Here is a 26,835-nt window from a genome sequence, read left to right on the forward strand (position 1 = left end):
ATAAGGTCTTATTTGATCTCTAGTAAATCTAGGTATACAACAGAAGTTGAAGTATCACACTTACCATTGATGACTCGAAAGATATATCTGTACTAATCAAACCAACAAGCCTAAGTAGTTTCAATACCTGATATTGATTTAGTACTGAACATTTCCTAGGTCATGTGAACCTGAAATTGAAATTCATTCTAGCCAGTTTCTTTTATACTTCTGAAAATTTATTTAAGTGCTTTAATTTCTTTTAAGCCATTTAAACAGAGCTCATCCAGAAACCAATCTTGGCCATGCCATTTGGAGACACAGACATGCCAAAACCAGTTTTAGAATGTCAAGAGTCCCATCTTGGGCATCTTCAGGGTTGTTTTTTTTCCCCCCAGTTTCTAAACAGCCAATTCAGTTAAAACAAATAACAGTAATAGTAATATATATCACTCACATTCATATGCATCAGTTTCAGAGGAACATGAATCATCATTCAAGTTACTAGGACCTCTAACAAGGGTCAAAACAAGGGAGAGACAACAGGACTTAGACTCAGGTACTGGGGACTCGTGCGCACACCCAAGGTAAAAGCCAAACCAAATACAAAGGTTCAGTTTGATACAATAGCCGAGCCATTAGGGGCCATTACTCCCCATACGTTCTTGGTGGCTCTCATTCATCAAAGACAGCCACTCCCAGGATTGCCCCACAACTTTCAGGATTGCCCCCTGCAACTTTTGGGCCCCACACGCTAGTGGACAGTCCCCCCAGCTTTCCATTGCCCATCCTCATTTCCCAGTGTCTGTGCTCACGGGAGTTTCCTTCGTCTCCTTGCTGGCTCTGACAGTTGTTGGGCTGTATGTTGCAGGCCTGCAAGCCCTATACCTATCCATCCTTGAGACTGAAGAAAGAGCCGAGAGTCAGCAACAGAGACCTCAGTGTCTTAATGGGTTTGGGGATCTTACACGTTTGAAGCAAGGTCCTGGAGTGATACCCCACTGTGTGTGGCAGATGGCGGGGAGGACATGGTGGCATGGGAAAGTCTACCAGGCAACAAAGAACTTATACCAATCCTTCTTCAACTCTTCCAAAAGACTGGAAAACTCCCATAGTCATTCTGTGAAGCCATCATCACCCTAATACCAAAACCAGACAAAGACACTACCAAAAAAGAAAATTAGAGGCCAATATCTTTGATGAATATAGATGCACAAAGTTCTCAACAAAATTTTAGCAAACCATATCCAATAGTACATAAAAAGGACCACACACCGTGATCTAGCTGTATTAGTCCCACGGTCCCAAGGATGGCTCAGCATGTGCAAGTCAGTCCATGTTTGATACACCACACCAACAAGACAAAAACTACATCCATTTCAATAGATGCAAAAAAAGCATTTGATAAAATTCAGCGTACATTTATGATAAAAATTCTTACCAAAGTGGGTATAGAGGGAATATATCTCAACATAATAAAAGCCATTTATGACAAACAGCTAACATGATACTCTGATGAAAAGCTGAAAGCCTTCCTGCTAAAATCTGGAACAAGGGAAGGATGCCTATTCTCACCACTTCTATTCACAACAGTACTGGAAATCCTAGCCACAGCCATCGGAACACAAAAGGTATCCAAATTGGAAGGGAAGAGGTAAATTTGTCATTATTTGCAAATGGTATGATAATATATGTAGCAAATCCTAAAGACTCCACATGAAAAGTACTAGAACTGATAGATGAATTCAGCAATGTAGCAGGACAGAAGATTAACATACAGAAATGAGTTGCATTTCTTTACACCAACAGTGAAATAACAGAAAGGGAAAGTTTTTGTTTGTTTTTTAAAACATCCCTCTTAAAATCACATTAAAAAAATAGTTGGAAATACACCTGACCAAGGAGGTGAAAGATTTATATTCTGAGAACTATAAAACATTGATAAACTGAAAGATGATAAAACTGAAGATGATTAAAAGAAATAGATACCCCATGCTCTTGGATTGGAAGAATTAATATTGCTACAACTTTAGGACATTGTACCCAAAGCAATCTACAGATTTAATGTGATCCGTATCAAATTACCCATGATATTTTTCACAGAAATAGAACAAATAATCCTAAAATTTATATGGAACCACAAAAGATCCTGAATTGCTGAAGCAATCCTGAGGAAAAAAGAACAAAGCTGGAGGCATAACACTTTCAGCCTTCAGACAATACTATAAAGCTACAACAATCAAGACAGCCAGACATCCTTGAGTGTGAAGTCAAGTGGGCCTTAGGAAGCCCACTTGTGGCCGCTGCTGAGTATTCCAAATTTGCTGGCAGCAATGCAGCACTTTCACAGCATCATCTCTCAGGATTTGAAATAGCTCAACTGGAATTCCATCACCTCCACTAGCTCTGTTCGTAGAGATGCTTTCTAAGGCCCACCTGACTTCACATTCCAGGATGTCTGGCTCTAGGTGAGTGTGAGTGATCACACCATCATGATTATCTGGGTCGTGAAGATATTTTTTGTACAGTTCTTTTGTGTATTCTTGCCACGTCTTCTTAATATCTTCTGCTTCTGTTAGGTACATACCATTTCTGTCCTTTATTGAGCCCATCTTTGCATGAAATATTCCCTTGGTATTTCTAATTTTCTTGAAGAGATCTCTAGTCTTTTCCATTCTATTGTTTTCCTCTATTTCTTTGCATTGATTGCTGAAGAAGGCTTTCTTATCTCTCCTTGCTATTCTTTGGAACTGTGCATTCAAATGGGTATATCCTTTCTTTTCTCCTTTGCTTTTTGCTTCTCTTCTTTTCACAGCTATTTGTAAGGCCTCCTCAAACAGTCATTTTGCTTTTTTTACATTTCTTTTTCTTGGGGATGGTCTTGATCCCTGTACAATGTCACGGACCTCCGACCATAGTTCATCAGGCACTCAGTCTATAAGATCTAGACCCTTAAATCTATTTCTCACTTCCACTGTATAATCGTAAGAGATTTGATTTAGGTCATACCTCAATGATCTAGTGGTTTTCCCTACCTTTTTGTTTAAGTCTGAATTTGGCAATAAGGAGTTCATGATCTGAGCCACAGTGAGCTCCCAGTCTTGCTTTTGCTGACTGTATAGAGCTTCTCCAACTTCGACTGCAAAGAATATAAACAATCTGATTTCGGTGTTGACCATCTGGTGATGTCCATGTGTAGAGTCTTCTCTTGTGCTGTTGGAAGAGGGTGTTTGCTATGACCAGTGTGTTTTCTTGGCAAAACTCTATTAGCCTTTGCCCTGCTTCATTCTGTACTCCAAGGCCAAATTTGCCTGTTACTCCAGGTGTTTCTTGACTTCCTACTTTTGCATTCCAGTCCCCTGTAATGAAAAGGACATCTTTTGGGGGTGTTAGTTCTAAAAGGTCTTGTAGGTCTTCACAGAACCATTCAACTTTAGCTTCTTCAGTGTTACTGCTCGGGGCAAAGACTTGGATTACACTGATACTGAATGGTTTGCCTTGGAAACTAACAGAGATCATTCTGTCATTTTTAAGATTGCATCCAAGTACTGCATTTTGGAGTCTTTTGTTGACTATGATGGCTACTCCATTTCTTCTAAGGGATTCCTGCCCACAGTAGTAGATATAATGGTCATCTGAGTTAAATTCACCCATTCCAGTCCACGTTAGTTCGCTGATTCCTAGAATGTCGACGTTCACTCTTGCCATCTCCTGTTTGACCACTTCCAATTTGCCTTGATTCATGGACCTAACATTCCAGGTTCCTATGCAATATTGCTCTTTACAGCATCGGACCTTGCTTCTATCACCAGTGTCATCCACAACTGGGTGTTGTCTTTGCTTTGGTTCTATCCCTTCATTCTTTTTGGAGCTATTTCTCCACTGATCTCCAGTAGCATTTTGGGCATGTCCAAGGCCAGAGGTGGCGGCCGAGAGGAGCTACCCCACGTCCAACGTAAGGAGGAGCAGCTGTGCTTTGCTGGAGCAGCCGTGAAGAGATACCCCGCGTCCAAGGTAAGAGAAAGCCAAGCCAGCTAAAACTGCTTAAGTCTCCTGTGTTTTGTTGCTAAGGGTGTCCTCTGTTTGTACCTATGCAATCAGATCTTAGCATACAAATGCAGAAAATTAGATTCACCTTTATTAATTTTCATAATCTTAAGTCTGTCTCTCAGTGTTCCAACTGTAAAGTGTCTGCCTACAACGTGGGAGACCTGGGTTCAATCCCCGGGTCGGGAAGATCTCCTGGAAAAGGAAACGGCAACCCACTCCAGTATTCTTGCCTGAAAAATCTCATGGACAGAGGAACCTGGTAGGCTACAGTCCATGGGATTGCAAAGAATAAGACATGACTGGGCAACTTCACTTTCAGTTTTTAACTATTAGAAGCAATCTTCAGTAGAGATTTTTTAAAATTCTATTGTCATTCTATATATTAGCAAGTGATAAGAGAATCTTATATCCCAACTAGCACAAAGAGACTTTCCTTCAAGCCTCAGGTTTTCACTGCCATGGCATGATTGTGGGGGACCTTCTCCGGTGGCTCAGTGGGCATGATCACGAATATTTTCACAATTAGACATTTTCTCAGCTCACACCTTAAGTAAAGATCCTCTGGCAGGGTAGAAGGGGTGCTTAATACCTGTGGCCCCTCACTCATTTAGTAGGAACAGGATACTTATATTTTAGATCAAAGACTCTAAAAGAATTAAATGATAGAGTCAGGGTTAGGTACGAGGCTCACGCCAGCTAAGATTTTATTTAAGAAAAAAAATGTAACTGAAAATAAAAGTCACTCAAGATGAATGAGAGTTTCAAAAAAGCCTATAATTCTTCAATGGCAGCTCTTGCACCCGCCGCTCAAGCCGGTTCTAACCCAACCAAGATGCTGGAAGGCCGAGCACACAGTGGTGCCCATCAGGCCAATGAGGGCGACGAAGCTCAGGGCTCCCCGCTGCCGCTTTCTGGGTTCTAAAAAAAGAGGAAAGAACAGCAGTTACTGGGGACGCACGGCAATCACAATGCTGACCGCATTCATGAGCCATTCCATCAAGGCACCTGGGGCTGCACGTTAGACCATCTGGTCTCCAGAGGTCAGCCAGCTCTTTAGCCTAAGCTGTCCCTTGTCAGATACTGCATGTAAAGTTGTGTGGACTTTAAATCAAATTATAGGATAATAAGTAGAGCTTTGCTTCAGCATCTTTGGGAACTTTCTTCCTCTTCCAGAAGGTAAGCACAGCGAGAAAAGTCTCTTCCCCACTTCTCTCTCAGAAACACCATTTACAGTCCTGATGAGGAGCAGGAGATCTGGAGTCTGACTGCCTGGGTTTGAAATCTACACTTAGTAGCTCTGTGACCTGGAGTCTTAATCTTTCTAAGCCTCAGTTTCCTCATCCATATATTAATACTATCTATGTCATGGAATTGTTATAGGGCTAAATGACATATGCTGAGGTCTTAGAACAGCAATAGACACATTGAAAATGTTCAATAAAAATGACTTTGTTATTAAATACTATTCAAAGATTAACAAAAGGAAAGAAGATCACCAGTCTTTCACCTTGGTTATCAAGTTACTTTGATAGTTACAACTTGGTTATCAAGTTACAGAAGAGATAGGGAAAATTAAGTTACTTTGCTTTTTGAAAAGCCTGGCTGAACAGGAAAGTACAGTAGCACAAGATTTTAAATCTGTTTCCTTGGCAGACAGCAGTGTGTCCTTACCTCCCGTGTAATAGCCGTAAGCATAAAGGACTCGTCCAACAATCCAGGCCAAGCCCAAGCCAGAAACTACACGCTAAAATAAAAGGGCTCTGTTAGTATTTGCATTAAAGAAACAGGCAGATTTTTATTAACATCTAGGATTGATTACACTTTTCAATAAAAAGTCAGCAATTTCACAGATATGGTAAAATACTCCCTACCAAAGTTAGGGTAGAATGAAACTGTTTTCGGTCAGGAAAATCAAAGCACTGTGATCCTTCTATGAACTGCCCACAGACCAGAGCGGTGATTGCTGGCCTTCTCCTAGGCAGGTGGGATGGCAGGAACCGCCTGGCTTGCCTTGGAGGAGTCAGTGTGCTGGAGCCCAGAGCCACTCTGCTCTGGGAGAGGCAGGCCTCGGGGATGCAGGGTAACCCGGAGAGGAAGCCAGCGGGGAGGCAGGACCAGGGGAGGGGTGCCGTGAGGGGTGGCCTGGGCATTCCGCTGCTGCGTGCCGCTTCATCTCAGCGAGGGCCCCCGGGGGGCTCGGAGGGGCTATGCTGCGACCTACGCATAAGTGTGGGGCTCCACCAGAAAAAGCCAGAGAGGGTGCTATGTTGTGAACCCCAGAATATGCAGTCTTGGGAGAGGACAGTCTCCCCATTTCCAACACCCTTCAGAAGACAGAGGAAAAACTCATGTGAGATGGAAAATGCTTCCATTTGGCCACCCTCCTGGGGGGACAACCCACCTAGTCCAAAGGAGGCCAGGGAGGAGACAGGAGAGGTGTGGAGGAGACAGGAGAGGTGTGAGGACGTGAGTCACCGTATGCCCCTGTCCTCAAGCATCTTTCCATTCAGCACTGCCATCAGTGGGGTGAGGTGCCTACTTTAGGGTTTGTATTTGTTTGTTTCCATGATTTTAGGGACTGTTAAATATCGGTGGGAGTATGCAACAACTATAAACAAACGCCCAGGCACACACGTCACTATCTAGCAGGCCTGTGTTCTCTGCCAGGTTACTCTGTAAACCCAGGAACTGCATTAGGTGCTTGTCCTCAGAGTGGTCTTAGAGTGTTTTTAGAGAACGAAGCACAAGGAACGGGATCCCGGGGTGCGGGACAGGAGCAGGGTTGGGGTGGACATCAGGTAACGCCACAGCCCAGCTAATCTGTTTGGACCAGCGAGTCCAGTCACTTGCTAGGATTGGGGCTCTTTAGAGGCACAAGAAAGAAATATCTTCTCTAAGAGAGCAGTAGATACTTCTTTGAAAAAAATATAAGACCTCGAGGTTATAAACTATAGATGCGCCATTCTAGCAACTGACAAGAAAAGTGCAAGGCCATTCGGGTGCAGAGCAGAGGCTTACGGAAGTCTCAGAGCCCGGAATGTGAGGTACCAGTCCTCTGGTCACAGCCCAATGGAGGGGAAATCTGGCCCCTCAGAAAGTTTCTGTCCAAATCAAGACTCAAAGGGCAACCAGAGAACCTTGCTTTGTTTAGATAAGTGCAGTGCAGACCGAATCTAGGGCCCACAGGGCCACAACAGCCTACAAGGTCCCGAGGTCCACCCTCGCCCCGGCCCTCACCCCTGCTCACCACCGAAGCCGGCTGCTCACTGTGCCCCAAATGGACCAGACAGGCTCCTGCTCCAGGGCCTCCCCTGCTCATCTCCTGCCTGGGGGTGTCTGGAGACACGGAGGTATGTGCTCCCTACCAGCTGCCTAAGCATCACCTTCGCAGCAAGGGACCCCTCCAGGCTGCCCCCTCAGCACTGGTCCCCCAGCATTCCCTTCCCACCATGCCCACTTGTGTTTCCTCTATGGGGTGCACCACTTTCTAACAAACTACACATTGCATGAAGCTGAAACTCCAATACTTTGGCCACCTGATGTGAAGAGCTGACTCACTGGAAAAGACCCTGATGTGGGGAGGGATTGGGGGCAGGAGGAGAAGGGGACAACAGAGGATGAGATGGTTGGATGGCATCACCGACTCAATGGACATGAGTTTGAGTAAACTCCAGGAGTTGGTGATGGACAGGGAGGCCTAGTGTGCTGCAGTCCATGGGGTCACAAAGAGTCGGACACGACTGAGCGACTGAACTGAACTGACGTGACATATTGGGTTGGCCAAAAAGTCTGTTTGGGATTTTCTATAAGACGTGGGAAAACACAAATGAACTCTTTGGCCAACCCAATACTTGCATTACTTTTTCGTCTGTAACCCCAACTAAGAGTCAGTGCATGAGACCAGGAGTCTGCCTGTTTTGGTCACTGCAGTAACCTCAGGTGTCCAGGAAATTTCTGTTGCTTGAATAAATACAGCAAAGGAAAACTCGATAAACATGAACCTCCTAGGAGCAGACAGTCCTGGGTTCAAATTGACTTTTTTACTCTAGTTATTTGATCTTGAGGAAGTTATACAGTATTCAAGAGGTTTCTCATCTGTTAAAAAAAAAAAATGGGAAAAATTCTACCTGCCTTAAGAAACTTCGTAAGAAGTAACAGAATTTAATTCTTTAAAATATATGGTGCCTAGACATCAAAGATGTTCATTAAATGTTCATTTCCTCTTCCCTCCCCAAAGGCTCAGTGAATTAAATCTATTAAATCTAATTAGATGCCTCCTCCTCCACCCCACCCCCCAGCAAAAAAACTTGTGCTGTGCGTGCTCAGTACTTACTGGGTGGTAAACACCTCCGACAGCTAGAAAAAACAGGAAGGGAGGGTACACTTCCAACCTGGAATAGATAGAAAAAACTTTTTTTAAAGAAAAGCACCCTACTTAAGTGTGTCCATGTAAAACTAAAAACTTTTTACATTCTTACTTGCCAAGTTAGAAATTTGAGAGTAAAAATAATCATTGACTAGAGGTGGAAGGCCAGACCACTAAGATCATCCACCTTCTTTTGCTTTGCTTGGGATTAGAGGTAACTCAGAAGACAGTGAGTCCAAGACCTCAAAGCTAACAAAGTGATGAGGTGAATTAGAGTCAGTTGATTACAGAGCTCAAAGCCTCTCAGCCCCTAGGCTGGGACATTCAGCATCAGTTTAGAGTGGGCTTGTTGCAAATAAATACTGCAGAAGAGTACCGTAGCATTAAAGACATGTTGGGGGAGGGATGGAGTGGGAGGTTAGGGTTAGCAGATGTCAGCTATTATATGCAGAGTGGATAAACAATGAGGCCCTATTGTATAGCACAGGCAACTGTATTCAATAGCCTGTAGAAAACCATCATGGAAAAGAAAGTAAAAAAAGAATGTAGGTATAACTGAATCACTTTGCTGTCAGTAAACAGCAGAAATTAACACAGCAAGGTAAATCAACTTCAATTTAAAAAAAGAAATGGAAAGGAAAGGTTATCCAGTCTCTCACCATCCTGACAACTCTTAATTTTGCTTAATATTTAACCTGTTCATAAACACATTTTATGATACTTTTAATGAGTATCCATGATCATCATCCCAATTGCTCAGCAAACCAAGGGCTGAGGTGTAGGGCAGAAAGCTCCCACTGTGAAGGCGTCTCGGGCCCAGCAGGGCCAGCACTCACGTGTTCTGGTGAGCTCGCTGAATGCAGTTGAAGATGTGCCCGTTTTCAGGGTCGGTGCTGTACATGGTAGGATACTGTTAAAACAAAGTGTGTGTGATCATACGGCCAAGTGTAGCATTCAGTGTCGAGAGTTAAAATCAGCCTTAAATGTAATGTATCCCAAAGCATCTTCTGTCGTAACTTTGGTAGATGATCATTCATTTTCTGCTTAAACACATGCAGTGAGAGAGGTCTCATTCTCAGAGGCAGATTCAATCTGGGTCTATTAACATCCAGAACAAGGATGTAGGTCTGTGCCATTCAAGGGATGGAGACAGCCCGTGCCAAAGTCAGTGCTCTTGCTGACATTATGCCGTCACTAGTGGCTTTGAGATGCACTGTGATTAGCAACTGGGAAACAACTCCCTCCCAAGAGTCAACCAGATACCACATCCTTTAAGGTTCCCTTAGTAGGGGAACAGAAACAGAGTGTGTGAGAATGTTAATGGATGTGCGCATTAAAAAAAGAAACTAGACGAGAACTTTAAAAGGAGTTCTACTGAGGGAGCCTAATTATAATTATTCAGCAGAGTAGACATTTGAAACTGCTCGCCAGGGACAGCTTCAGTAATTATCCCTTCTAGATTAGCTGGAGCTAAAGGAAGCATTCAGCAGACCTTCCCCCTACATCTAATGTCCAAGCACGGGATAACCGCAGCGCCACATGCTTCTTTTCTACTTGGGTGACAGGAAAATCACCAGAAGACATCATTTTAAAGTGGCACACCAGAAAACAACTGCAATTTAACCCCCGCTTTTAAAAATTTATTTATCTTTGGCCACACCTCAGGGGCTGTGGGATCTTAGTTACCTAACCAGGGATTGAACCCAGGCCCTCAGCAGTGAAAGCACGGAGTCCTAACCACTACACCACCAGGGAGTTCCCTGTTTAACCTCCTTTAGAAAATAACTCTCTTCCCAGCAAAGAGCTCCAGACAAACGCACACCTGGTTTTTCTACAGAAGAGACAAAAGTGAAACAAGGTCGAAGTGACTCTCCAGCAGGGGCCTGTATTTCTTTCTTTGCTCCTGCCAGCCAGGGGCAGAGTTTCTAATAAGAACAGACTAGCGCCACTAGCCCCTGACCTCTTCCTCCGTGGCTGAAAATGGGTGCTTGCCCCCGACAGGCCTGTAAGGCCACCACTGTGTTCCCACTCACCTCCACTTTGTACTTCTTGCGGGCCTTGGAAACATTGATGGCTAGATGAGTTACCATCAAGAAGCTGGCAGCACCAGTTAGAATCACGAAACCGTATTCCTTAGAGAGGACGGCCATCCTGACTCTGTGGGAGAAAGGACACATTAGGGGGCTGCCTGGCACCGTGGGCCCTGTCCCGCAGGAGGTCTCAGGAGTGCGACACTCTGTTACCAGCAAGAGTATCCCTACAGATCGAAAAGAGGTGTGAGTGATCTGATGGCTCTAAGAGGTAGTCAGAGACATTAACTACCTAACAGAATCTTTAAAAAAAGGACTGAAGTCTGCAATATGTGCACAGAAATGTTCACGATCACATTCTCTTCTGTGCTGGAATTCCTTCGATCAACACTGCATTTATGAGATTTATCTAAACTACTGAAGTAGTCATTGCCACAGGATGGTCTGGACACTAAAAACCCCAATTAAAAAAAATATTTCATAAGCAAAATGCTCAAAGATTACCAGAAGGAGACGAACAGACAAACAGGGAAAAACAGAGAGAGAGAGAGAGAGAGAGACAGGGTATAAACCAGTAAGGACACAATGACTCCAGGCTTTTGTCTGTCTGCTAGCATGGGAGACACTCTGAGGGCAGGAACCTCTAGGCCTCCCTTGGGTCCTGAGGCATGTGCTAATATAGAACAGGAACATCACACTGGAAGGGAAGGGATTATTTTTAGTGCTTCAAAAGCAGAACGGGGCTCTGAGCAGCTCTTGGAGAACTCAAGGTGTTCATCAAACCAATACTTCAAAACTAACCCCATGACGTGTCCTGGTGTCTGCAATGCCACTTACTTTGAAATGCATCAAAAATGATGATATAAGCTAATATAGCAAAATATTAATTCTAGAACCTGTGTTAGATATATGTATGATAAATGTACAATTCTTTCAACTTTTCTGCATGTTTGAAAAATTTCTTAATGAAATGTTTGGAGGAAAAAAAAGCTCATCTCAGCATTTTTCAGTGTTCGGCAATTTCAGCTCCTTGAGTTCCTGTCCTGCCCCAGTAGGAAAGAAGGAAGGCCAAGGAGAAGAAAACTTGGTGGTTAGGAAGAAGCCCTAATAATTTCAAAGTAGTGAGTGCTACCTCCAACCTCTCTGAGCTTTTATCTCCAGATGTCCAAAGAGCACGGCGGCATGCAGAGAAAGAGCTGCAGCGCTTCCCTAGATCTCAGCTGCTGGCCCACCACGTGCATGGCCGACAGCTCCCGTGTGTGTTCTGCCCTCAGTTTAGAGCTTCCATCCCTGCTAACTGTCTGGCTACCATCTCTCCCGTAAGCCTGGGAGGGTTACCCTGCTCCAAAATGTTTCTAGTCATCCTCACTAACAACCCTACAAGATAGTATTCTCCCTATCTTCCAAAGAATGCCCAGAGGTTAAGTAATGTTCCAAAGGTCTAAAAGAGAAAGTAGCAGAGTTGGGATTCAAACTTAGATTCCGATTAGGTTCCCATGTCCCCTTTCAATTCCACTTGGTGACTCAGAGTTGAGTAGACACTGGAGTCACAGCATCTTTCTCAGTGTGGAATCTGGGGCCTGGAAACAGCTCAGCTCTTTAAAAGTTTAAGTTTCCCTTACGTCTGCAAAATAACATTTGAAAACAAAATCCTAAAATCTACGCACCCCTCACCATGTTCCACAGTAATTCCCATCAGTTTCCCTTGCTATATTCTTTCTTCACCTGGAGCTGCTTGCTGAGGGGTACCCACCACCCTCTTCTTCGGGCCCGGGGACACATTCTGGAAAGGTCCATTCCCATGACTCAGCACCGAAGTCACCACCAGGTCAGCCTCTCCTGGGCTATCACGTGTGCCTGCAGAGAGCAAGGAGTCTCTGGCTGCCCTCCAAGCTCCCCCGCCCTCATTCTCTTCTAGAGTTAGTCATTTTCAGAGTTTAGAAAATCAGCTTGGGGAGAAAGCTTTAGTAGTAGATAGTAAAACAAAAATACGGAGTGAATACCAAACACCTCTTTGAAAATTAAAATAAACACAACTATCTGATTGCCCTGGAGTTCAACACATCTAGGCCAAACAGGCTATTGAAAATGAAGCTGTTTCTGACTTTGCCAAAAGCTGACTGTCTAAGAATTACACGGTCAGGCTCAGCTGGTAAAGAATCTGCCTGCAATGAGGGAGACCTGGGTTGGACCCCTGGGTTGGGAAGATCCCCTGGAGAAGGGAAAGGCTACCCACTCCAGTATTCTGGTCTAGAGAATTGCATGGACTGTATAGTCCATGGGGTCGCAAAGAGCGACTCAACGACTTTTACTTTACTATCTGGTTTAGATCAAAGTTTCCAAGCTGAAAGTCCATTCAGACCTCAGCTTTGGATGGTGGGTTGGGCTCCCTCACAGCCTGGGGTCACCTTGCGACTTTTCAGCTTCCCCCAAATCCCAAAAGTTCCATTTTACAGAAAAGGAAATAGAGGCAAGCGAGGTGAAGGCAGAGCTAAGACCAGAACAGGCTGTAGAATTTCCCCCCAAATACTCCAGCTAGCCCTGGCAAAACATTAGAACTCATGGCCAAGTCACTGGCCTGTTTTTCTGGCCTGTAAGGGTTTGGGTAGAAGAAGGTAAATGGCAGGACAGAGAAGTGCCTTTTGAGCAGATGTTTCTACTGTAGGCAATGAACTTGGAAAGGCAACTGCTCAAAAATCTGCAATTTGGGGCTTCCCTAGTGGTCCACTGGCTAAGACTCCATGCTTCCAGTGCAAGGGACCCGGGTTCGATCCCTGGTCACGGAACTAGATCTCACATACTGCAACTACGAGTTCTAATGCTGCAACTAAAGATCCTGTATGTTGCAACTAAGACTCAGTGCAGTCAAATAAATAACTAATACATAAATATTTAAGAGAATCTGCAATTGGAAATTAATGTCTACTAGCGTGCTCCTCTTCCAAAATATAAATGCAGTTTCGGAGGACATGCTGAGGCAGTCACACCCTAATGAACATGCTCACATGTCTCCTCACATGCTGCTGTGGTGATAGGTACTCGGGGAAAAGGAATCTGGGTGGGGGCAAGCAGAAGCAGGAGCAAGACCTTTGAAGGACAGAGAATTTACATTAAGGGGGACCTAGAGTCTGATTAAAGTAGGTGCTCTGCAAAAGATGGTGTCAATGGGTCAGGAAGCTAAATGTGCCGGGGGCAGGAAGAGAGGGGAGGCCCTCCCCAAGGCTCTCCCTGCAGGACCCATGGACACGCCTGCGCAAATGCAGAAGCCAAGCCTTCTCAGCCCGCCCAGACACCGCCTCGCACTTTCACCCAGTGAAGAGCCCTGCTTCACAGGCGCTGCAGCCGGCTGGTGTGATCAGGGCTAGGACAGAGAGAGCAGCCAACTGCACCAGCTACTTAGCTCCCACGAGGGAGAGACCGTGTTTGTCTGGCATCCTACGTGCCAAGCTCAGAGTGTGTGCTCACAGAAAGCTGTAGAAGAAATGAAGCAAGCTCCAGGTGGCTTTCAAAATGATCCCTCCACTCCGCACAGTGCCTGGCATAAAGTATGTGCCTAACCCAGGTCAGTTTCCTTTTGATCCCCCTTAAGGTATCTACTGAAACAATGGAAGCAATTGGATGTATGAATTCCTGGAGAAAGAGATCAGAGCACAGAGAAGCTCTGTCAGTGTAGCTGATGAAGACACAGATCCCATGGGGATCGAAAGTGCTTAGGCTTGTCCTTTAAGAAAAGAATCTGTTTAATTCACTTAGGGGTCAAAAAACAAAAAAAATCTTCATTTGCCGAATCCCTATTTTCTGAGAAATCCAGGGCAGGGAGTTGGACACTCCCAACCTGTGGTGGGTTCGGGTGTGTACACTGGGAAAGGGGAGGCACTTCAGCTCACAGGAGCCTTATCCCAGGCATCCCCAGCCACACCCAAGGCTGGGCCGGCCGCGGCTAGTAGATAGCTCCCAGGGCACAGGCTTGAGAAGCTGATATGCGGAACATAAACCTCTCTTTGACAGAAGCACTCATTCGGGCTGCACACCACAGTTTGTTGATTACATACCTGCTCTGTGTCACCAGCAACCCATATATCCACCCAGCAAGATAAGGTTCTTGGGGTGGGAACTCTGCCCTAGACTTTGCCTTCTACATGGTGACAGACACCCATTGGTCCTTTTGGAACTGAACTTTCATGACCAGTATAGATTACTCTGTAACTGTCTTGGTTGTATAATAGCACTTGTGAATTTTCATGCAGTTTTCAGGGTTAGTCACACACCAGCTGTAAAGATTAAAATTTATGATCCATACAAATAAAAATTTATTTAGTTACTTTGCAGTATTACATGCTTCTGGGGGACATGTAAAACAGAACCATCTGGAGAACAGCCTGAAAGCAGGTAGTATGCTTTATACTGTTCATATTTTTAAAATGCTCAATAATTCTACTGGTAATCCATCCCAGGGTGGTAATCAGGAAGGCAAACAGATACGGTTCAAACACATTCACTTCAGCACTGTGTATAACAGCAAAAACAGAAATGGTACAGATGTCCAAACAAAGAGGACTAACTAAATAAATAACATAGCCATAAGATAGAATAGAATATAATCATCAAAAATAGTGAAATATTTCAGATGGTGAAACAGATTTAAAATATAGAGTGTTAGGTCAAAAAAAAGACAACAAAGTGTATATCTTAGTTTTCTCAATAATAGAAAAAATTAAAGAAGAAAATATCAAAATCATAAGCATAGTTATTTTTAAATGGCTGAATTAGATTTTCCTTTGTACCTTTCTAGAATGTCTAAAATGAGCAAATATATGCCAAAAAGTTATATAAAAAATGGCCTAACGGAAGTCCTAAACAGACATTTCTCCAAAAAAGACATACAGATGGCTAAGAAACACATGGAAAAATGCTCAACATCACTTATTAGAGAAATGCAAATCAAAACTACAATGAGGTTTCACCTCATACTGATCAGAATGGCCATGATCAAAAAATCTATAAACAATAAATGTGAGACAGGATGAGGATAAAAAAGGGAACCCTCCTGTACTATTCATGGTAATGTAAATTGATAAAGTCACTCACTATGGAGAACAGTATGGAGATTTCTTTAAAAACTAGGAATAAAACTACCATATGACCCAGCAATCCCATTATTGGGCACACACCCTGAGAAGCCACAATTCTAAAAGACACAAGTGCCCCAGTGTTCACTGCAGCACTATTTACAACAGCCAAGACATGGAGGCAACCTAGACGTCCATCAGCAGATGAATGGATAAAGAAGTTGTGGTACACAGACACAATGGAATATTACTCAGCCATAAGAATGAACAAATCTGAGTCACTTCTAGAGAGGTAGATGAACCTAGAGCCTGTTATACAGAGTGGAGTAAGTCAGAAAGAGAAAAATATCATATATTAATGAATATATATGGAATCTAGAAAAATGGTACTGATGAATCTATATGTAGGGCAGCAACAGGGATGCAGACATAGAGAATAGACTGTGGGCCCAGTGGGGGAAGGAGAGGGTGGGATGAATTGAGAAAGTAGCACTAAAACTTATACATTACCATATGTAAAAGGGGTAGCCAGTGGGACTGCTGGATGACGCAGGGAGCTCAACCTGGTGCTCTGTGACAACCTAGAGGGGTGGGGTGGGGAGGTGGGGAGGTTCAAGGTGGAGGGGACATATGTATACCTACAGCTGATTCATGCTGGTGTAGAGCAGGAACCAACACGTTGTAAAGCAATTATCTTCCAATTAAAAGTAAGCAAATTAAAAAAGAAACAAGCAAAAAAAAATGGCCTGACAATAATTAGTAATTGAGGAGACAGAGGAACAGGCAGTATGTTTAATGGAGCCGAAGAATCAGACCTGATTTTTAGCTTGAACTTACCCACTAAGTGTAGTACACAGCCTTGCAGGTAAGGGTGCAGCTCTGAAATCAAATTGTCTGGGTTTAGAACCTGGATCTCATACTCCTAGCTGTGTGTCCTCAAGAAAATTACTGTGTCTTTCAGCAGCCGCGACTTCCTCGCCTCTTAACTGGAGATGATCATGGTACCCACCCCACAGCATGGAGTAGCGGTAAAGCTAAATAGGGACACTGTCTCTAAACATCCATCAAGCTACCTGCCATATAGTAAGTACTCAATAAATGTTACATATTAGGTTACACTGTGTGCTAATGTTCCATTAACTGTCTTTGCTCTGATTCAGTGATAAAAGGTGGTTTGAATATATGATGATATTTATGATATCAATTTAAGAATTTATAATTTTGAATTACTATTTTAAGAGAGCACACATAGCTTATAACTACACACATTCCCCTCTTTTTCCAAACTCTTAACAGCGAGCCATGTTACAACAGATTATCTGACAAGCAGGCGTATTCAGAAGGAAGCAGGCTTCTAGTACAAACCATGGAGATCAGCAAACTCTAGTCATGCAAGCCCTCCCTGTAGTCAGACACGCTCACATTGCATGGGGCTGAGTGCATGTTCATTTACTTGTCAGGCTTATTGAGTGCCTCCTACGGCTGCTCCGTGGGCCGGTGTAAGAGAGAAGATGACAAGCTGGATTTGGCCCCTGCCCTCAGGAAGCTCATGTTCTGTTGGAGGAAGTAGGCAAATAAGAAAACAAATACTCGATTCCAGATTTTTCCTTCATAGCAATGATCCGAAACCAAGTACAAACACTCCCCACCAGGGACTTCCCTGCTGGTCCACTGGTTAAGAATCCAGCTCCCAGTCAATGGGATGTGGGCTTGAACCCTGGTTGGGGAACGCAGATCCCACATGCCGAGGGGCAACTAAGCCCACACTGCAACAAAAGATGCTACAACTAGGACCTGATGCAGTCCAAACAAATATTTTTAAAAAACTCCTCTCAAAAGTGAAACTAAATGGGTTGGGGAAAGGCAGAAATAGGACAGAAGTGTTTCTGTTCCCTCCTCACTTAGTAATTATAGAGGTATTTGCTTCCAGTTAACTACTTCCTGGCACACTTAAGTCAAAACAGTTGAGAGAACATTAAACTGAAGGTTTAAAAAGAATTAGTTTTTCTTTTTATTTAGAAAATTCTTGTCTCTTATTTAATAGCAGAAATCCTTTTGGGAATGTTTTTATTCCTAGCAGACTTGAATGCTGTTTATGATTTATCTTCTGCCATGGGAAAATCCAAGGAAGCACAGACAGTGAGAATTCTGGAGTAAGACTCATGTTCAGACCTCACCTCTGGGAGCTTGTAAATGTTATTTAATTTCTCTGCCAAATTGGAGAATACTATTTACTTCAGAGGATGGTTTGAGGAGTTAAATGAGATAAGCTAGACTAAGCATCTCATATGAACACTTATTAAATGCTGATCCAAACACAAAGACATATTATACATCCTGGCAAGTATACTATCTGTCCATCTATGTGAATACCTCCTAAATAAGGAGGATATTGACTTTTCTACAAATCAGTAATATGCTCTGACTTAGGAATTAATTCTGATAGTCTGGAATAGACTCAAATTAGGCAAAAGGCTAGTCTATTAGATTCCTGACGTGGACAGCATAATGACAGAAGAAGTTAATCTCCTAGTGTGGACAGCATGAGTCCAAGAAACATTTAATTCATTTATTCAACCACAATATACAAAGTGTCTATTCTATGCCAGGCACTGTTTAGGTGTGGGAATATACCAGTGAACAAGATGCAGTCCCTGATCTCAACGCACTGACATTCTAATGACAGAAGACTGACAAGAAATATGCAAAGTCATTCTGAGAGAGCAATGACTTTTTGTGTGTGTGTGGCTGCATCGGGTCTTGGTTGCATCATGCAGGATCCTTCATTGCGGGGCACAGATTCTCTAGTTATGGCATGCAGGCTTAGTTGCTCCATAGCATGTGGGATCTTAGTTCTCCAACCAGGAATTGAACCCGCATCACCTGCATTGTAAAGCAGAATCTTAACCACTGGACCGCCAGGGAAGTCCTCAGCAATGACTATTATGGAGAACATATAAGGCAGTGGTGGAAAGGGGATGGGTGGGGGAGGGGGTACAACAGCAGGATTGTCTGGGAAAGATCGCTTTTCTGCAGCCAACATCTGCAGTGACCCATGAATGCAGAAGAAACAGCCACGCAACACTGAGGGAAAGAACCTTCCAATCAGAGGGAAGAGCAGGTGCAGAGGAAGGCTCTGGGCAAGAGAAGGCCTGGACCCCAGTGACTGGCGAGGACAGCTGGGGATAAGGTTAGAGAGTCAGGGCCAGACTAGGGTCTTTACACGTCATGTAACAGTTAATACTTCCTGCTTCTCCCTCAAGGGACTAAGATGACATGAGTAGAAGAAGAAAGGGTATGCAATTGTTAAGTGTTAGCAGAGGAAGCATCACCCTCCAAAGGGAAAGCTGTTTGATTAAGCAAACATGACCATCATTATGGTGAGCCTTGGGGTGGATTCAACTCCAACACACGGAAAGAGCTTTCCAGGTATGAAAACTGACCAGGAGTAAGTAGTACAGACCCTAAATGTAAGGAAGAAAGAATTCTGAAAAGAAGTGGACACCTCTGTGAAGAATCACAAACAGAATATGCTCTTGGCTTGGGTGAGGGGGACCCTGTGATGGCCAGGTTTTAGGGGAATAGTAGAAAGTGGAGCCCGTGTGTCGAAGGTCAAAAGTGGGCTGTAAGGGAATACACTCGGACAGCCCTCCCTCCTAAATCACTCCTGCTGTCCAATCCCACCAATACGGCCTGTGAGAGTCCTACCCCTTCCCGGGCAGCCTTTCTTCCCGACGGACCCTCACCAGCCTCAGGCTCTACCTTGGGATGCTTGCATATCCTGAGAATACCTTAGAAACCAAATTACTCCTATAATATATATATTTAAACATATATATATACATATATATACACACACACATACATATATATATATACACACATACATATATATGTATGTATATATACATACATAAGATATATATACATTTAAATATATATATTAAAATGTTTGTAACTTTTTTATTTGTCAAAATGTTTATTACTGGCCAAATGTAACTTTCTGAGCATGTATCAGGTTGGAGGGAAAAAAAACTAGGGAGAGCAGTTAAGCAGGTGGGGCACGGGACCAGACCACAGTGGGCTTCCAGGGGGAGATCAGAAAACGCTGGTGCCCTGGTGACTGGTGGGGCCTTGAAGTCTGTGGTGGAAGGAGCAGGACGTAGAGCAACAAGTCTTTGGTACAGCCAGTGAGTAGACAGTGGATTTTTAAAAAGCCACAAGGCACCACTGTAAAGTCTCACTTTAGGAGTGAGCAAGCTTGGACTTAAAATGAGGCTGTGTTGTCTCAGCCCTAGAAGCTACGCTCTTCTCCAGTGCCTGAGTTCATGGGGCTCGTTATGCTATCTGGCTAAGGTACTCTCCTCCAGGAATGACTGATTCTCCTAGAAACACCAGCACGCCAGGGCTATCCTTCACGAGCTGTTTCCTCCGAGTCCCGCTTCTCCCACCAGTCCGCTTATCACACTGGGGCAGGGGTTCCTTCAGTTACAAAAGGATTAATCAGAGAACTTCCTGAACTGCGCTCAGCAGAATACTCCTGGGGAAAAGCTCTCCTTCACTATTTATTCCACTCCCTCTGAGCTGCCGACAGAAATTCCCCAGATACAACCAGCACTGCACAAAGGGGGCGAAAGGCCAGCTGGAGCACTGGGCAACGGTCTCAAATAATTTATGACTTTTGAGCCATGCAGTTAAAACAACTTATCTTTTACTAAATGAAAATCAATAAAATATTTCAAGGGAGAGAGGATTTCAACGTTCAACTCTCTCTCTGCCCTCAAACAAATAAATTAAAGCCAGAGTGGATAACGGTAACCCCTACTTCCATTTGTAAGATTGCTCTTCTCCATCGGTACAGCAATTTCTCAACAGTTTTTATTATTATTATTATTATTGTTAATGCATCAGGAGTGGGACAATGCTAGAGCACTGACAGACTGACTTGGCGCCCTTCCCCAGTATTTCATTAAAATCCTTATTTGGCTGCCTGTGCTACTAATCCAATCTTCCTTATATACGGTCCTTTATTTTACATGGTATTTTTTCATGTGAATAATACAAGGATGGTAACTTAAAGGGCTTCATGTGACCATATCAAATGGAGAAAGTTAAGAGCCTGGAAAGAAGTAACGCAAAAGTAATTCCCTATTTCCATGATGGGAGAGGAAAAAAAGAGTTTCTTTGGGCTCATCCTACATTTTCAAAATGCCAGTCTGGTAACTTCTATGCTAAACAGATGGTAAAACCTGTTTGAGAGTCAAAGTTTCAAATGGCAGCTAAAGGAAGACATGGACAGTTAAGAGAAGGAAAGAAAAACTATTCTCCACAATTGCTTTGCATATTCAGTAGACATTTCTCCAAGGGCTAAAAATGAAAAGTCAGTTAAATAGGCAGGCCAACACTTCTCCAGCCTCAATTATTAACGCAAGTGAGGCAAACAGCAGAGGCAGATCATAAAGTGGGTCTCTCCCAGTTCCTCACATTCTTTAATTCCTCATCAATACTGCTAGCAGAACACGCGGAAGGTGGAAGTCAGCTATAAGTTAGGGGAATGGAAGAGCTGTCTTTTTAAGAGATAAATGTCCTACAATCCAAACCTATTCAATTGAAGATTAAGTAGTCACAGCTTGGAATATAAAATATTCAAGTTCCACATGTCATTTAAAAAGCATTTATTTATCTTTTTTAGCTGTGCTGGGTCTCTGTTGCCGGGCAGGCTTTCTCTAGCTGTGGCAAGCAGGGGGCTACGCTATAGTCGCAGTTACTCCTGTTGTGGATCATCAGTAGTTACAACACGTGGGCTCAGTAGCTGCAGTTCCTGAGCTCTAGAGCTCAGGCTCAGTACTTGTGGGGCAGTGGGTTTAGTTGCTCTGCAGTCCTGTGGGATCCTCCTGGATCAGGGATTGAACCCATGTCTTCTGCGTTGGCAGGCGGATTCTCTACCACTGGGCCATCAAGGAAGCCTCACATATGTCATTTTAATTCCAATGTTTTGGTGAACTGTCAGTGCTGAGGACAAATGGCTATATCACTATCCTTGCTGCGAGCAGGGGAGGGGCTGGTGAAGGAGCATTTGATGCTCAAGTCTGAGTGAATGTTTCCTGGTTATGTTGGATGAGCCTGCACTGACAGTTACACTCTGTTACGGTCAAAGCAGATTACTTGCTCCCTTCTTCTCTGGAGTCTGACTGCAGCGTGAAAAACACTAAACATGCCTAATGGAATCCCCCTTGGGAAGAACTGGTAAGTCAGCTCTTCAGGAATCGAAGAATACTAGACTATAAGACTGCACAAACCCTGGGTTCCCTTGTTTGTGCAAAGATGAATTCTCCCAAACAGATTCTTCACCCAAGAATTCTTGACCCTATGGGCGAGAGTTCCTTGATGCACTGACCTAGAAGCCTTGAGCCATCATGGACCATCTGGAGCCCAGCCTCCAGGGAGGCGTGATCCCAGGGACAGGCTGCAGAACATGTCCCATGGTCTAAGGGCACCAATCTCAGAGGACAGGGGAGAGAACAGGGAGCAGTCATGGGACGCAGAAGAAAATAAAACTCTTGTAACAATGCATTCCCCTGATGCTGGGAAAGGCAAACAGAGAAGAGGGCGGCAGAGGGTGAGATGGTTAGACAGGATCACTGACTCGATGGGCATGAACTTGAGAAAACTTCAGGACACAGTGGAGGACAGGGAAACCTGGTGTGCTGCAGTCCTATGGCGTTACAGAGTGGAACGCGACTTAGTAACTGAACAACAACAATTCATTCAAGGGAGCTGATCTGATACAATCAATCCAGAACAAACCATTTCATCTAATGGAATGCTCACTTTAACTAAGCCCACACCTACCACCTTCCTCAGTGTTGCCTCAAGATGACTCCTTCCCCATGTTATCCCCTACTGAATGCTGGGTACCACACACAGTGCAGGAGTACACTGGTCATCAAGACAGAGAAAGGAGGTCCTGGCATTCCAGAAAATGGAGTCAGAAGGAGGAAGACAACTTGGGAGGATCATGAAACAGGAGGGGAAGAGTATGAACTAAGGTCTCTGAAGGACGTCATGTGAGATATGAGAATATAGTAGAGAAAACAGCAAGGACACGGGCACAGAGAAAGGGGAGGGTTTATTTGTATAAGGAAGAAAAAGGAGACCAGTGCTGGCTGGAGGGTAGTGATAGAGGCTAGACGAAGAGTGGTAGGGAAAATCAACGATTATTAATAAATTATTATTAGTACATATTTACTATGTGTCAAACACGGTTCTAAATAGTTCATCAATATTAACTCATTTAAACCCCCACAGCATCCCTATGATATATTATTACTCCATTTTGCAGATGAGGAAACTGAATATGAGAAGGTTAAGTCACTTGCCCAGGACACGCAGCTATCACAGAGAAAGCCTGGATTCACACATAGCCAGGCAGTCTGGCTCAAGAGTCATGCTCTAAACTCTTGGCTATATATCCTCTCTCAACAAAGTTGAGGAGCAAGTTCGACCACACCTAACCTCTTCAGAGACTTTTCTACTTCCCCAGACCCTCTCCTGACGATAAGATATATTAACGAGAATAGAAAGCTAATAATTAACTCCAAGTCTATGACTGATTAAAGCCTGAGAGCTTTCTAATTGGAAGAAGAAAAAAACTTGGAAAAGGTCCAAGTTTTTTTTTCCCCTTTCTTTTTAATGAGTGTCAGCAATGCAGTATGAAAAGAGGAGAGATATTAGAAAATTAAAAAAAAAAAAAACCTCTGATCTTTCAGGTGAACAGGTCTGTAAGAAGCAAAGCAGCACAGAAATTGGCACTTCCTTTTTATATCATGATTCCCACACAACCTGTCCCTTAATTAGCATTATACAGGAACGGAAGGGCAGAGTGAAACTAAGCTATGACTTCCTGGATAGGAACAAAAAAACCTCTACTGAGTCACACTGACACCACTTGGATTTTCCATCACAAGAAACGTGGGTGGACTGTAGTTAACTCTTAGCAGCTGCTGAGTTCCCAAGTGTCTCCATTCAGAGTCCCTCTGAATGAAGGAATTACATAGGCGGCAGGTCTTGTCTGAAACGAGAGTCTAACTCTTCAGGCCTGTCTGTACTTAGAATGAAGTTGTGTCATAATCATTCACATTTCTTAGGCTGGAGAAGTTTTTTAAAAAGCATATAGATAAAAATAAATTTCTTAGGCTCTTAAATAAAAAAGTGAATTAAGACACCAAAATATTAGAATATAAGTTCCAGTTAATGAGTAGGTGGACTCAAGAAAGAACTCAGAGGGTAACAGAGGATTGATGATTCTAAATGCTGAAATCCTTAAAGGTGTTTGCAAATGTATTTGGAAGGTCGTATAACTGCCCCATAGGAAAATAGGTAGACAACATAAGAGACAGGGCAATACAAAAATTCTATTCTACATAGCAGTAACCTACCTGGTAACTTCTGAATTCTTCTTTTTCAAAAGGATGGTATACTCATAAGTAGTATTAATGAAACCAGTTGCAAAAAACCATAGCAGTATATTCTTTTAAACAAATATTGCTTTAAAAAAAGGTAAATGGTTCATGATCAATTGTGGTTGGCAAGGCTGTTCTGAATACAGATTCAGAATATTTAAATAAAAATATAGGGAATATATTTGGATATTGCTATCTGTGCAGCTGGCACTAAATTACTTTTTGACAGATTGATTTGTCATTCACTTCATTCCAGATTTCTCCATGTAGGTTCAGCTCCTTTACTATCCTCCAGCTTAAGAGGTTCCCCTTCACGGACTGCATCTCTGCAGAACCCTGAACTGGCAGGATTAAGTCGAAATAAGGGGTAAGACTGTCCTTCTCCAGTTTTGTTCCTTATGTCTGGAATAAGCCCTGGAAGTGCGCTTTCTATGATTGGACACAGTCCCTCTACCAGTATCTCTGTTTTATATATAGTAACATCATTTGGGAGTGGGGTGGGGAATGGCTTGACGAAGTTTTCTATTTCTGTAACACTGTGTCAGGAGGGAAGCTTCACAGAATGTCTTCCCCCGCAGAAAGTATTTGTTTGGATTTTAGATATAAACGTATTAAACTCAGTTAACTTTAACTCCTGTGAGAATGAACAATTCCCTGACTCACGTACTATATGCTCATTACTGAACTGGTTGGCCTAAATTAAGCACAGACTGTAATTTTGACCAGTAACCTTGGATGCTTCCCAGAAACTGCAGGCTCCCGATGATCTACAGATTTCCCAAGGGGTGCCCTTGCTTCAGCTCCCACGGACAGAGAAATCTAACATCTGCGGCAATTCCACACGACCACGCCCAGGTCTACAGCACCTGCAGAGTCACACGTCTGCAGAGCAATTGGGAGTCCTTCCCTCCAGGACCCCCTTTCTCTGTTCGGGGATTAAAGCCACAAGCCCAAGGCTCTTTTCCTACCCGCCCTCTTTTGTCTCTGCTTTTCTTTCACCTCCTTTCCCATACTCTGGTCCCCGAAGCTACAATGTAGCGGTAAGCTTCGTGACACTCAAGGAAAGTGTTAGCAGAAGCCGGAACATCGGGGAATAAGCTACCAATCAGCCCCCAGCCCCTTCCACCGCCCTGCAGCTGCTCCACCGCTGGGGCCCTAGGGCTCCCTGCAGCCACATCAGATGAAGGACTCCTCTGAAATCCAAGACAGAATCTAAACGAAGGTTCCGCCTCTTCTCTTGCTTTAAGGCGGCGGTAGGAAATGACCCACTCGTAGGTTCCAATACAAACATACGGAAAAACGTTTCTACAAGGCCGGAGGAAAATAAACACAATTCCCTGGGAGGCCCTCCCGGAAACTTCCTAGCAACACATGCACACCCGCAGCTGGCGCAGCGCTCGCAGGCCACTTTAAAAACCTGTGTCACCCACCAGGCCTGCACCGCCCGCTGCCCCTGCCGTGCCCTGCGCGCCCATCCTGTGCACCAGAGATGCAGCTGGCAGGGTCGGGTGGGGTCCGGGAGGCAGAAAGAGCGAGCCCGGGGTCCACACAGCCCAGGGAACGGGGGAGAGGAAGGGACGTAACTGAGGAAGCGTTGACCTTGAGAATCTCCCTGAGTTTTAGATAGCGAGGCTAGCCTGACTTAAACGCTCCAAATTCACTACATCATGGGGAGGATGGAGGGCAAAGGGGATGGGAAGGTAGAAACTACAATCAAGAAGCGAGCGAGCGAGCCCCTATTCAGCTAGGGATGGCAGAGATATGGGCAGTGCCCAGCGCAGAAGCTGAAGTGCCCCCGAGGCCCACCCTCTTCGCTGCCCACAGGTCCCGGGACTCACCTGGATCACCTTCGCTCGCCTGGTGCGGAATGCTGTGCGCAGCGGAAGTGTAGGTGCGGCGTCCTTGGCCTCTAGCAGAGTGGGGCGTGGCCCGGAGCAGTCCCCGCCCCAACCCCGGGCAGCATGAGGCCACGCCCCCAAGGCAGGGCTCCGGGTGCCCGACAGGGACTTCAGCGTACCACCCCCGGGCCCCTGGTTTTGAGGCATAGTCTAAATTTTCTTCCTCCTTATGGTTGTCCTCCTCTGTCCATGGATTTTTCCAGGCAAGAATACGGGAATGGATTGCCATTTCATTCTCCAGGGAGATTTAACCCTCCCACCCCCAAATACATTTATCTGTTCCTTTTTGCAAATGTCTTCGTAGCCGCCTTCCTAAACTCTCCCGGCCAGTTCTTATTTCTCGGGTTGCATTTGCTGCATGGTAGGACCTTAATAAGTTATCCCTAGCAGAGCCACCGTAGTTCGCTTCTAGGCGCTCTGCGGCGAGGGCGGAAGCACAGGTTTGCACGGCGCGTGCGCGAAGTGGGAGGGCGCCCGAGCCGAGGGATGGGTATGTTCTGGCTGAGTTTAGTTTGGGGTAGGCGCTCACGGTCCCAGATTGCTGCATTCACCAGATGAAAGGGTTTAGGGATGTTAGAGCCTGTGTGTTTCCCTAATATTTTTAGTTTTTCCAAAATCCGGCACCTAGCACTTCTAGCGTGATGGCCGCACCCATTCGCCCCCATCTTCAAACACGCTGCCCGCTCGCCCGCTCCAGCTCTCCGGAAACGAGACCGCACTGCCTCAGGGACCCATAGATCCTTGATCGCGAATTTCTGCCCCAGTTAGGCCCTCTAGTCTGGGCATGGTGCGGTGAGCTTTTAAGTGAGGTCTGCAAGCTGGGTCAAGCTGGAAAGAGTGGAGCTTACTTACAAAGCGCTGTAAGCTCAGTCCCGAAACAGTCGACTGCAAAAAGCACGAAAGTTTCCAGTTTTCAAGTGTCTTAAGTGGGCCCGTCACCCCTTTACTCTGGACACTCCACATCCACACGCCGCATCTGGG

At 44.5% G+C, this 26,835-nt stretch overlaps 1 protein-coding gene across 2 annotated transcripts; it reads right to left on the reverse strand.

The window, feature by feature from the left end:
- Nucleotides 1–4,703: 4,703 nt before the first annotated feature.
- On the reverse strand, nucleotides 4,704–26,062 carry MGST3 (microsomal glutathione S-transferase 3). Of its 2 annotated transcripts, none has more exons than XM_043450507.1 (6): nucleotides 25,795–26,062; nucleotides 10,429–10,552; nucleotides 9,232–9,305; nucleotides 8,363–8,420; nucleotides 5,701–5,773; nucleotides 4,704–4,947 (listed from the first exon to the last, which is right to left on the reverse strand). In XM_043450507.1, exons 2-6 carry the CDS (start codon nucleotides 10,543–10,545, stop codon nucleotides 4,811–4,813), a joined length of 459 nt encoding a protein of 152 aa, XP_043306442.1. In that variant the 5' UTR covers nucleotides 10,546–10,552; nucleotides 25,795–26,062; the 3' UTR covers nucleotides 4,704–4,810. The 2 variants fall into 2 exon arrangements, with proteins under 2 accessions (XP_043306442.1, XP_043306450.1); XM_043450515.1 differs by lacking the exon at nucleotides 25,795–26,062 and adding an exon at nucleotides 16,948–17,048.
- Nucleotides 26,063–26,835: the final 773 nt, after the last annotated feature.

This window comes from Cervus canadensis, chromosome 2 (genome assembly GCF_019320065.1).
Source record: "Cervus canadensis isolate Bull #8, Minnesota chromosome 2, ASM1932006v1, whole genome shotgun sequence".
In the NCBI taxonomy this organism is placed as follows: Eukaryota; Metazoa; Chordata; class Mammalia; order Artiodactyla; family Cervidae; genus Cervus; species Cervus canadensis.

What these genes read in the sequence shown, in the direction of transcription:
- MGST3 (XM_043450507.1), bottom strand. Translation starts at nt 10,545, where the DNA reads ATGGCCGTCCTCTCTAAGGAATACGGTTTCGTGATTCTAACTGGTGCT. An exon ending in CAGCGAGCTCACCAGAACAC is followed by an intron (nt 8,421 to 9,231) that starts GTGAGTGCTGGC and finishes TATCTATTCCAG; the next exon opens with GTTGGAAGTGTACCCTCCCT. An exon ending in TCGGAGGTGTTTACCACCCA is followed by an intron (nt 5,774 to 8,362) that starts GTAAGTACTGAG and finishes CTTTTATTTTAG; the next exon opens with CGTGTAGTTTCTGGCTTGGG.